At 32.5% G+C, this 12,899-nt stretch overlaps 2 protein-coding genes and 1 long non-coding RNA gene across 3 annotated transcripts; 2 read left to right on the forward strand and 1 right to left on the reverse strand.

Moving 5' to 3' along the window:
• The first annotated feature begins 49 nt into the window (after positions 1-49).
• On the forward strand, positions 50-1,389 carry LOC134245786 (temptin-like). Its single transcript, XM_062728041.1, has 3 exons — positions 50-229; positions 639-789; positions 1,187-1,389. The coding sequence occupies exons 1-3, from the start codon at positions 50-52 to the stop codon at positions 1,249-1,251; spliced, it is 396 nt and encodes a 131-aa protein (XP_062584025.1). The 3' UTR covers positions 1,252-1,389.
• Positions 1,390-3,204: 1,815 nt separating this feature from the next.
• LOC134245797 (temptin-like) lies at positions 3,205-5,571 on the forward strand. The gene is made up of 3 exons (XM_062728050.1): positions 3,205-3,445; positions 3,936-4,086; positions 5,468-5,571. Exons 1-3 carry the CDS (start codon positions 3,263-3,265, stop codon positions 5,530-5,532), a joined length of 399 nt encoding a protein of 132 aa, XP_062584034.1. The 5' UTR covers positions 3,205-3,262; the 3' UTR covers positions 5,533-5,571.
• A 4,550-nt stretch (positions 5,572-10,121) lies between these two features.
• LOC134245808 (uncharacterized) lies at positions 10,122-11,852 on the reverse strand. Its single transcript, XR_009987528.1, has 4 exons — positions 11,757-11,852; positions 11,456-11,597; positions 10,508-10,574; positions 10,122-10,270 (listed from the first exon to the last, which is right to left on the reverse strand). It is a non-coding gene; the product is annotated as an uncharacterized LOC134245808 (long non-coding RNA).
• Between the last annotated feature and the right edge of the window lie 1,047 nt (positions 11,853-12,899).

Consider the following 12,899-nt stretch of genomic DNA (forward strand, 5'->3'; position numbering starts at 1 on the left):
GATAAGCAGTATAGTAACAGTCCACACCGTGTAATACCAGTGTACCACCATGAGGTCCCTGTTAGCTCTTCTGTGTCTGTGTGGGACCGCCCTGTCCCACCCTGGTTTCCGGCTCCTTATCCCAAACGGCATTAATGTCCCTAACCCCTGCATTAACGTGGTCGGTTTGTGGAATGCAGTTGGACACAACATAGAGATTGGAGGTGGACCAGGAAATGTCTTCGGAGCGGTAATCTTTCTTTTTTCATATCCTTTATCCATTCCTTTTTTTTAGTTTAACTATTACTTTCTGACTGAAGTTTACTCTTTCATATCTCTTTGAACCATGCCAGTATAGGACTTGAAAGAAACTGTAAAAATATAAACCAGAAGGAAAAGTACTCCGAAAATGATTTTCTAAGAGAGTAAAAATCAGGAAAGAACTTCCAATTCATCCTCAGATGTCCATGCTATTCGTAATCGATGTTTCAGTTGTAGATAAAAAGTTCTTTTAACCACTGTAAGCGTTGAAGAAGTTGTCTCAGTTTGACTCCTGTAAAAATAATAAAATTAATTCTACACAGATGCAACAAAGAAGAGACTGATTGAAATGGTTTGAGTTGTAGTATGATTAAAGAATTTATCCTTGTGCTTTTCAGGACTTTGTAGCAGCTAATACTCAATGGACCAAGGACTTGTGTCAGAAAGACTCTGACATGGACGGCAAGACAAATGGGGAGGAGCTAGGGGACCCCAACTGTGTGTGGAAGCAGGGGGACGCTCCAGCAGGGGACGCCACTGGACATCCAGGTATGACGTCACTAGTACATTAACTGGTGGACTAACCAAATTAATGGGGAAGATGGGAAAGGGATACAACATATACCCCATTTATACCTTAAATCAGGGGAACTATAGATAATTAAGCACGCCTTATTTTAAAACATATCAAGATAACTTAAGATTTTCGCATTTATTCTATGACGGTGCTACCTTAATAGCTGCAATTTCTTGAAAAGGATAACTTGAGATTGACAAGTATGTAATTTATAGTGTGTTTTTAACATTAAAAAAACTTTTTGCAACTTCAACTACTGATTGTTTTTTCTTCATTGTCCACTTCTGTAGATACCTGAATATTCGTGTATTTAGCTTCACTGTATATAAAGAATTGTAAAAGGATGGCTTTCATTCTCTGTATTTTCAGGTATTTGTGAACCCATGTCTGATGCCAATTGTATGAAGATTAATGCCAACATCACTTGTATATAACAAGTCAATTTCTAATTATACATTATGAACATTAGTGCACATTTCATTCAATGATTATTTTGTACTGAATGTGTTATAGTAGTGTATACAAAATACGTAGAATGTATAATAGTATAGAAAGGTTTAAATAAATGAAAAAAAAGTTTTATTTTATTTTTAAGGCCACTTGTTTAATTCTGAACATGTGAACATGTTCTTAATATCAAGATTGCTTTGGCCAATTTTTGAGTTTGGTTATTGATTGTGGGATTTTACAATATGTACATTCGGTGTACACTATAAACAGTCTACATACATGTGACATGTTAACAAAATATGACTTTTGAAGTCGGCTGGCAACCTGATTTATTACTGTACGTCCTTATATACTCAAATGTATTTTTAGATGAAATACTGTTATAAACTGAAGTCTGTTATAAAATACAAATAAGGCTTGTTTCATAAAAAAAAGCAAGACATCAAAGTACTCGTTCACGAAGTATAGGGGATCATAGGACACATCATGGCACCTGATCCCACCTCTGATGTTTTGGAGGTCAGTGTTTGATCTGCTCCTATAATGTATTGCTTTATGGCCGGACTTTTGATCTTGAATACTGTTCTCCATATGTTTCACTCAAATACAAAGTGCAGTAATGAAATGTAAGTGATCACGGGACTTAATTACAAAAGGCAAGGCATTATATGAGACTTAATAACGAAGTGGAAGGGATCATAGGACCCAAATGCGGCGTACAAAAGAATAAATGCAATGAATACGTGATATAATGATAATTTATTGTATAGTTTTAAATATCGTTATGGTGACATTAAAATTCAATTTGCAGATGATTCTTCTCTTTTTTATGATTTTAGATGAATTTTTTTTCCGTGCATGCAAGACAGTATTCTAGGAAAACTTGTAAATATTATACTTATTTCAAATCAATTTGAACTTTTATTATGCTTTTGTGAAAGGTCTCAGATCTAAAAACTGAACAGGTTTTATTTACACGTACATGTCACTATGAATAGGTTATATGTAATACATTGCATGCACAATAGTGGTATGCATTGATAATTTTTCTTAGGTAACAAAAATTTGCAAAAATAATTTTTATGACTGTTTCAAATGACTGATAAATGTTATTTGTTTCAAGAATGTGTGAAATGTTTTATCCTTCACGTTCACCAGTACAGGAATATGGACTGCATATCAATTGTACTTACAAGTGCACTTGTACACAGTATTTGGAGTACATTTTTCATAATTAATCCGCGAAAGTAATATTTTAATAATTCCTACATAGTTCTGTGGCATGTTAACATGCTGACTTAAATAAGGAGCCCATTATTTTATCCTACATTGTATATTTTAACATACACTATTGATTAATTAGCGCCTTTCAAACGAATTTGAAGACTGGAACAGTAATTTTATCACCCTTAATACAAAGTACCGATTCCTTTTTCTCTTTTCGATATTTATAATGCTTTTCATTTTTCCCCTCTTCTACGAGACCAGTGATATTTTCTGGATTCAGGTTGGCTTAAAGCCTTTATAAGTCGAAAGAGTGTACATATTTCAGTTAACGAACGTTGTAAATTAATGATAAGGCGAAATTTTAAGTAATTATTTTTTTAATTATAATGATTAATACTTTCCTTTTTAATAAAGAATCAAAGCATTGATATGAGGAAATTAAAGAAAAAAAAACAATTGAGAACATAAAAAAATGAATTAATAATTACATGTAATATCAATTAAAGAGTAAATCTTCGTATCACTGATTGGTTCTATGAACACTACAATAGATAACTGTGACAAATATAGTACATCTGACACCTATTTTAGGAGAGATATGTCATGCCCCTAATTATTTGTTGTGTCCAATGCCTAGTGGGGAGATTGTAAGTGCGTTATGTGTTTGGTCAACTTTCCCGATATGAAAGAACAGACATAGTATTATCAATTGTTACCGTTTAGAAAGACTAAAGGTCGTGGCAATCTGGATTCTACACTTGGACTGAAATGTTGTCAGGAGTACTAACTGTGCTTTTCTTATCTTTCTCTGTATTTGGACTGCCCGGTTATCGCTTGAAGATACCTAACGGAATCAACGTTCCCAACCCGTGTACCAATGTTTTCGGATTATGGAACGGAGTGGGGCACAATATTGCAAATGGAGGAGGCTCTCTAAATCCGTTTGGCCAGGTACCATAGAAAATGAAATACTGAAGTACATTAAAAGCTTAAATTCGATGTTTCAACTTAGTCCTAGAAAAAATTAAACTTTAGATTTAAACTTTTAATGTAACCAAACTTTTAAGAATGGCATTTTGCGTATGTTATAGAATTCATGTTGTATAACATCCCTTCGGAAATGTTTCACTTATACTGGCCATGGAAAGTTACACATTTAGACCTGCACTCGATGGCCATTGAGCAGCGAGGGATCTTGTGCCAACACGTACTGCGACACGGGACCTCGGTATACGGTCTAATTTGAAGGACCAGTCTCCACGTCCCTCGATGGGATTCGAACCCGCGACTTAAGGATCGAAACAACTCCTTACATCATGACTCCATTGCAAATGTTCCAACCATTAGCGTGTATAATGTATACTATATTCTATATATAGAATATATAACTAAAGTTTAAAGAATAATATCTGTTGATCATCCATTTTTTATTAACTTAAAGGATTTTATGGACGCTAACTACACCTGGACTCAGGAGCTATGTGGAAAAGACTCGGATTCGGATGGAAAAATTAACGGACTTGAACTCGGAGACTTTAACTGTTCCTGGTTTGAAGGACAGCCTCCCATGGGGGACCCCACAGGACATCCAGGTACAAGTACATAGTATGCGTAAATACTTTACGGGGGTATGGGGGAGGGGGTCAATCGGGGTACCCAGAAGTCGCAGAAAAACAGAACATAATTATGCCTGGGACGCACTGGACATCTACCTAACTTTTATTGAAATGTATCAGACACAAAACTAATAATGCTTCTACCTTTTTTTAGAAAGTAGATTGAATCTTCTTGGGGAAGAACCTAAACTTTTTATTATACAGGGCAGGGTTTCGCAAAAGTTTGTGTTCATAACATTATACATTTATGTAGTTAGATCAATGTCAAGCGTTCGCCTCAGTATTTTAAATATATGAGTCTATTACAATTAAACATATTATGATCATAATAATGATTTCCCCAATCAAGTTATTCATGATCTAAAATGAGAGAAATGCATACCAAAATAAGGAGCAATGCTGTTGTGAATGTATCTAAAATAATGGAAAGTTTGGCTTTAGTGTGAAAGTATTATCATAATTGATGGCTATGGCACGCCAAATTCACAAAAATGAGATAAACCTAGTTTCACAATTGATAAACTAGGTTTATCGACTGTAAACTATAGTTTACAATCCGTAAACTATAGTTAACGATTCGTTTAGTATAGTTTTCATCTGTAAAACTATATTTAACGGTTGTTAACTATAGTTTACGAATGATAATCTAAGTTTATCTGTCTGTAATAAGCGTTAACAATAGATTTTGTTGATAAACATAGATTCACGTTTGTAAACTATAGTTAAGAGTTGTTAATCATAGTTTCACAAATCGTGAAACTATATTTATCAGATCGTTAACTATAGTTAACGGTTTGTAAACTATAGTTTACAAATCGTGAAACTGTATTTATCAGATAATCTATGTTTTGCAATCGCAAATGATAGTTTTCGGTGTTAAGTATAGTTTACGGTTGTGAAACATAGATTATCGCGTTAACTATAGTTTACAGATGTAAAATATAGATTAACATTGTTAACTATAGTTTACAGTCCGTAAACTATAGTTTACAACCGATAAACCTAGTTTATCGATTGTGAAACTATGATTTGCTCATTTTTGTGAATTTGGCGTGCCATAGATGGCAGTTAGTTAACGAGATGAATATTTAAAAGTAATACCATCTCCATTAGCAGGAAAAGTTGCAAAAAATGTGTAAATACCATCAGATACATTTTTAGTGCAAACACATTGACAAACATTTAAAAGTTGCATTTTTTTTTTGGTTTTTTTTTTTTTTTGTTTAAAAATTACCTGGGGACTGTTCACTTCTACAGGTATATTTGTTTTATGTGATTTAAAGAAATCTCTTCTTAATTTCTCAACATTTGCTATTCCAAAATTTAAAATTTTAACTAAATCTGATTTTTTTTCCAGGTATATGCGAGCCAATGGACGATCCTAAATGTTTAAAAATTAACGAAGCCGTTACATGTTTGTGAGGTGTTAATCAAATTTTCTATAAACTTTTATTTTATATTTTTTTTTAAAGCAGGGGTAAAATATTTATATTTGTTACAATTGTGATCATTTAGGCGTTACTTTTTAATAATTACTTACTTTTTTCCTTTATTGAATGCATGACTTTGCGTTTTGATTCAGCGATAATAAAAGCACTTTATATAAGTCCTGTTTATCGTTGTTGTTATTGCGTTCTTGTGTTGTTGTTTTATTTTCTTCTTCTAAACATAAGAACGTTTCTGACACAGATATATCCATTAACTAGAGCCGAGCTCGTTGCAAAGCAACGAGTAGGTCTTCCGTTGGAGCTATGGACAGGAAGTACCGACCTTGGGTCAAGGTCACTGCACTTTCTTATGTGAAAAACCTTTCTTCTCAGTATGAGCCTCCAGTGAATTTTAATTACAAAGTTATGCTTAAACATTTTTTTCTCTGTCAGTGACCTAGATTTGCTAGAATGACCTTTGATCAGGGTCATGACACAACCTCCAATCATAAGTAATCTATGTTTCAAGTAAGAGCCTCCAATTATTTTCATTTACTAACTCATAGCATGGGAAAAAAATATTTTTTTTCTGTCAGTGACCCTGATCTTAACAGAATTGGCTCTGTGTCAAGACAAACCTTCAATCTGAAACAACTTTTAGTGATTCAAAATTCATAACTCTGACAGGAATTTTACAACTTTTCTGTCATTGGCCCTGAATTTGTTAAAATGGCCTTATTTTAAGTCATCTGAAACCGGCGGACTATAAACAATTTTTATCAAGTATGAACTTAAAAAAAAATTGTCCAAATCGAAATGATACTATTTTCGGAGTCACAATCATAGAAAAATCCTTTTGTCACAAGCAATCTCTGTATCAAGTATTAGCAAACAAATATTCTCGATTACATATAAATGAGTGCGACAAAACATTTATTCTTTCTCCAGTGACCTTGAATTTGCCGTAATATTGCCTTGCTTCATGACACATCCTAGGATCATTATAGCCTGGCATTCTGGGAAAAACTTTGATGGACAGACAGACATCTGGACAGTTAAACAGACAATTTAATTCCCAACCCATCCACCCTACCCCCTAAAATACTCAATCACTTTGTGGGGGAAACTCTGGTCATTATTTGAAAAGAAAGTGATCTTTTTTATATCAGGAAGCTTTCATAAGTATATTTTCTCATTCTTGCCCACAGGTTCATAAGAATAATATTTTAAAACGACCCCTTCTTATCTTACTAACCATTTTCTAACCTTTTTCTCCATTATCTTCATTTTATATCATCCAAGGTCGCCCTCATAGCCCACTGATTAGAGCGTGTGCTCTATAGTCGCAAAGTAAGGAGTTCATCCTTACATCGTGGGTTCGAATCCCACTGTGGGACGTGGAGGCCTGTTCTTCGGATGAAACCGTATAAAACAAGGCCCCGTGTCGCCTAAGGTGCTGGCACGAAAAAGATCCCCTTCCCCCGGTCAAAGGCCTTAAGTGCCGATTATAGGATATTTGAAGCTCTCCACTGGCAAGTGCATGATGGCATCTGTATATGAGTGAAATATTCTTGAGAGGGACGTTAAAACATATCAATCATATCCCCCCCCCCCCAAAAAAAAAAATGATTAAGAATTTTGCCTATGAAATATTTCGGGAGGGGTGTTGAAAGTTTAGGCTAAGTACAACTATCAGTCCATTGAATAAGAATATTTATTTCAAACTTTGGGGAAAGGGGGTGGGGTGCATGGGGGTTATGGTGTATACGTAATACATTCGAGATTATTATTATTCCATTAGACAGAAAGGCCCAAGGAGTTGTGATTTGCTGATCATGATCTAAAACACATTGACAAACCCAAACCACATGGTTTTATACACGTCCTTCAATTAATTTATTCATAATTATTTTCCTTGAAGGAGAAATGCATGGATAAAAGATAAAAGAAAATTCCTGATGTACAATTGCATCCATGCATGGACTTTTAGTACTTACATATTGTGCTTGAAGTTGAATAAAATCAACGAATAAATTTAATTTAAATAAGAAAGGGGGGTTATGTTTAATAAAATAAATTAGAATTGATACAGGGAGACTCTCTGTTAAATACATGAATGTACATGAACAAAATGCCTCTCTCTTGCCTTCTTTCGTACATTTATTATTTTAAACCGGGAAAAGTAATGTGTGTTAGATATAAGTTCATAATTTTAAAGAAAATACTGAGTTATGTACGATAAATGACACAAATGGTTTGACTATGGTGCCGGATATTATTTTAATAGTTCAAATTAGGTTGTAAAGGTGTACTTGATAAGTTTTTGATATTCAGTAGCTGCAGTTTGTTATATAAGTTCTTAAATTTTCGGTTCTGGACATAGGATGCGAGTTTATTACTACTTACATGTACATTGTATAACTTGGTACCGATATTAAATCACGGAACAAAATTACAATGTTAGCACACTACCGGGTATACTTATCATTTACGGGATTTGAATAAATTATTTTACAAATTATGTTCATTGCTTTAAAATCTTGAATTATTTTTTCAACTTTACTAGTATCGAACCTGTAATATAATTATGCATTGTGCAGCACAGAAGCCACTTATGAAGTTTATACGTGCCGGAGTTAACTATCGATGTTTTAATCCATTTCATTGACTATAATTCTATCCATATGATTCAGAAGATTCTCTTTAAAATTTAAAATTGGTATAGACATGGTAAAAATCTGTGATGGAAAAAAAATGTGTTTGGGAAAATTTGTGTTGAAAACGGATTTATTTGTGTGTGAAAAGGGCAAAGCTTATGTATTTAAATCAATATTGGTTGAAGTAAAGTAACCACAGATCGTTATAGTCCTTACGCAATGAATCGTCAAAATAAAAAGTAAAATTACACATGGAGCTAACAATATGTGAGACTGATTAATATGATTAATGTACTGAGTACATGTAAAGTAAATGCCCCAGGGTTTTGTGCTGAAGTCAAACCTAAGACAATTTAATATGAGATTTTTTTAAATATTCGATTTACTTCAAGAAAATAAGATTTTCCCGTAAGTTTGTAAATTAGACACGTCAACCACCCGGCGAAATTAATGTCAACAAGCGATGGAAAGAATGGTTGGTCGCGTAATTGTAAACAAACACAAAACCTAGATAGCTGTTTTAGTTAAAATATGTATCACGTTCAAATTTAAAACAAAGTTAAGCCAACATATTAATCTCAAATATTCGACAATAAGAATTTTCCATTAATTGTCGTGTTGTAGAAAGGTTTTAATATATCAATTATTTTGCCTACGGGTTCACCGCGGAGTGTCGCTTTAGATTTCTCGGCCGCGTGTAATCGACGGATAGATTACGTAATGGTAAACACGCTTAGAATCTGTGTTCCAGGTGAATGTGAGAATCGAGCAGTAAATAATGGTGTATTATTTGACTCTTGAAAAAGTTTCTATGAGATCTGGGTGTATATTGTTTTCATTTAAATTGTTTGTGTTCATTTGATACAAAGAAAAGATACTCGTACTTTTATCACTTTCTCTCTCTCTCTCTCTCTCTCTCTCTCTCTCTCTCTCTCTTGGAAAGATCTTTATTAATAAAAAGAAAAAGTTGCCATCGAATACTCTGTACGGGAACCAAAAAACACGTTTAAAACCTAATAAAAAAAATATGATCAGCGTTGTCAAATATTTATTACTTATGGCATGTTTATTTCAATTATACGCATAAAAAGTTCTCCTTCAATAGCAAAATAAGAACGGTGCCATGTTTACGGATCTACATTTCTTTCTTACCATACGTAAGACTCGAACAAAATAATATTTTCATAGGATAGAAATGATATAAAGGAACAATTTAAAATCGACAACCATATCAAAATATTTACCGTTTTTGAGTTATAAAGCAAAAACTTTCAAGGCCCCTAGATCCCTAATTCTAGGGGCCAGCCCCTTTTCAATGATATCAAACGAAAGCTCTTGCAATTATGCACAACTTTTATTCAATATGTCTTAACAAAATGTTTTTAGTTTTCAAGATAAAAGGTAAAATATGTGTAATTGTTCGCTCTTTTATGCGTTCTAATTTTTGACCCCTATATAGCGCCATTTTGAATAAAGAAATCGTAAAACAAAAACTGGCATGCACAACTTCAATCCTTTTATTATCTAAAATCAGTAGAATTTCTGCTCCAGCTTTTGTGGTCTCTGAGCCTTTATCTGGAAATGAAAGCCTATAAATTTTCATTTAAAGGGAAATAACTCAAAAGCGGAAGTACTTTTTTGAAATATTAGACGGCTTTCTGACAGAGTTTATCGATGTGTATAATGACTGAAAATTTTAGCAAAATCCGTTGAGAAATGAGTGAAATATGAGGCCTCAAAGTTGGCGTCTAGGAAAAGGAAAAAAAAAGAATAATAAGAATAATCTTAATCATCAGAATCAGTAGAAGGTCTTCCGTTGGAAACGGAAGACCTTAATTACCTCCCAAAACTATTGACTGTGGTTGTTATTTTTACCTTCCATAAAACAAGTAAAATGTAACGCATTTGGAAAAATGTTTATTTTCCATTTATTAACAAATTGGAAAAAAATAAATAAATAAGTGTATAGATATAACAAAAGACAAAATACTAAAACAAGCGTATAAAATACAATATCAGAAACTGGATTTTCGTGGGTTGGCTGACTCCTAGTGTGAGATCCATCAAAATGATGTCCTGAAAATAAAGTGAGGATACAGGTGTAATTTCATTGAGAAAACAGAATCTACACTATTACAGGTAAGATTAGTTTCATTCCAAAGTTAAGCGGGAAATAATAAAATCTGGATTACAAATATTTAAGTAAAAGAGAATGTTTATATGAATAAGTAATTATAAATTGGTTTCAATTCTGATCATTGTTTGAGCATCATTTTTTGAGTAAAATACAACTATAAATACATGTGTAAATACCTTTATGATCTTTTGGTTCATCGTAACCTTTTTGTGCTACGTGCAGGGCTTGACCTTTTCTTCGTACCTGTAAAACATTTAGTTTCAGCATTTTGTATAATTCTTCATTTGATGTTTAATTTTGACGTGCATATCATAATGCATATATATATAATGAAAACGTCACTGACTATGATTATTGGCAAAAACGCTTTGTCAGAACTAAGGGTCAATTTCTGTATAAATAAAAATTAAAATTAATTATTATGTACAGGGTTCTAAACTTTTGCTAAGTAAATACATTATAAATAACGAAATCGTCACTCATGGAAACATGCATGTACGTCATCAAAAACAAGGGAAAGTTTATTTTCGTCACTAAATATCTGTCAACCTGCTTGACCTTGGGCTATATTTTAACTTTTTTTCCTATTTACTATACATACGTTTTACTTAGAGATATTTTTATACATTTATTTTGAATTTAAAATGAATTTTTTCTGAATTTCAAAGCGTCTGCTGTTAGGCTGCGTAAATTATTCGAATAAAGTTGAATGCATGAAACTATCTGTTAATTGATAAAATATAGTCTGAATATTACGAAAACTATAAAGAATAAAACTTAATTTACTTTATAAAATTATGCTAAACAAATGTCCCTCAAAAAATGTCATTGACAAGAAAAAAATTACTAAATATTATATTGCTTAAAATTAAATGAAATGGGATATGCATTCTTAAATGTATTGATAATGTATACATTAATAAAGAAGAGATATATTGTGTATAATTGTTTCGGTCAAATAAAGTTTTATTATTATTATAGTATTGAGATGAGGTGATCAATTATATTATTGATGGCGGATTTCGTTAAAACATGTTATTTTGTACAAATTTAAGGCAGCTAGAACACACTATGCAGAGAAAAGAAGTCCTTAAGAATGTATATGGCAAAGTTAGTATACTTACGCTTTCCAGGCTTCGCAGGCGTTCTTATATCTCTTGGCCCCGTCCAGGGTACAATAGGGACTGTTTATATCAGGGCACCGGAAGTTCTCCCGATTCTTTAGGTCCTTTGGTAACAGCGGTTGGGATGAATGCATTTGAAGACCTACGAATAGAGAGAAGAGTATAGACTAATATATCCGAGTTTTGTGCCTACCCATTCTTGAACTGTCATTATGTGTTAAGCAGCAAATAATTAAAGTAAATTAGTAAATTAATGAAATTATATTTTTTTAATTAATAATTTGAAAGAAATAATTCTCACTTGAAAAAAGAATACAAGCAATTAATGCAATGTGTATCAGCTTCATCTTCGACGATTTATAACAAATTTCTGGTTTTCTTTCTCTATTTATACTATGTCCAAGTCATCTGATTAATTAACATAAATGGGTTATGCATGAATTGCATGTTCATCGTAACACCGGTTTTGTGGCTACCTTGCGTAATTCAAAAATCCCCATTCCTTCCTGAGCTGTAAATAGGTCAGTGCAAATAGTCCTCTTAATAAATTTATGCGTCCATTATGTGAAAAGTTTAATTAATTCCACCAATCATATAACACATGCAGGATTGTCCTCAGTTTTTTAGAGGTTATACGGGATTAAAAAGTCACACATGTAGTAAATAAAGGAATAAATACTTACCGACTTTATTAATTATTTGAGGAAGTTCAGTCATTTAGGTTATTTCCACATATACATCATCAAAACAGGTTTGATACCATTCCTTTGTCATGAGTAAATAAACAACTTTAATAGGTACATCATCTAATTCAACCGAGATTTATAATAATTTATAATTCCTTCACAAAAATGTGGGGATTTAAACATAGGATTTTGAACACAAAAATTGATACATTTTAAGAAACACCGCATATTTTCTTAACTTCTTTTGTTGACAAACCTGATTTGTAACAAAATATGAACGTAATTTAAAAAAAAAAATATGCCACCGACTTTACAAACTTTATCTTTCCTGAGCTCCACTCATCAAAAAATATAATGTGTCTATCCCAAAAGAATTTCTTACAAAATAAAAATGCCCACAATTTTTATCAAATCTTTCGGAGCAAAATTTGACGGGAATGTTTAAGACTGTAAAATCTGTGTCTTTTTGAATTCAGCGAAACTTCCTTTATTTAGAATGTTGATTGTACAATGACAATTAAGCAAATGAACTTGTACAGTCAACATGCGAACATGAACAACAAAGAAGATTTACAATATATGTATATTGTATCACAGTACTAATAGATCAATTTGTTTAAAAACATTTCTGTTCTAAGGAACTCTGTAGTTCAAGTTTAAATGATTCAATATATATAAAATATAGATTCAAATGAACATTGCTAGGTATATTTATCTGTATTTATTTCTTTCTAAAAATAAAAAGAGGAATACAATGT

The sequence above is a fragment of the Saccostrea cucullata genome, unplaced genomic scaffold (genome assembly GCF_032062105.1).
Source record: "Saccostrea cucullata isolate Sc308-1 unplaced genomic scaffold, CSIRO_AGI_Scuc_v1 ctg1920, whole genome shotgun sequence".
NCBI classification, from domain to species: Eukaryota; Metazoa; Mollusca; class Bivalvia; order Ostreida; family Ostreidae; genus Saccostrea; species Saccostrea cuccullata.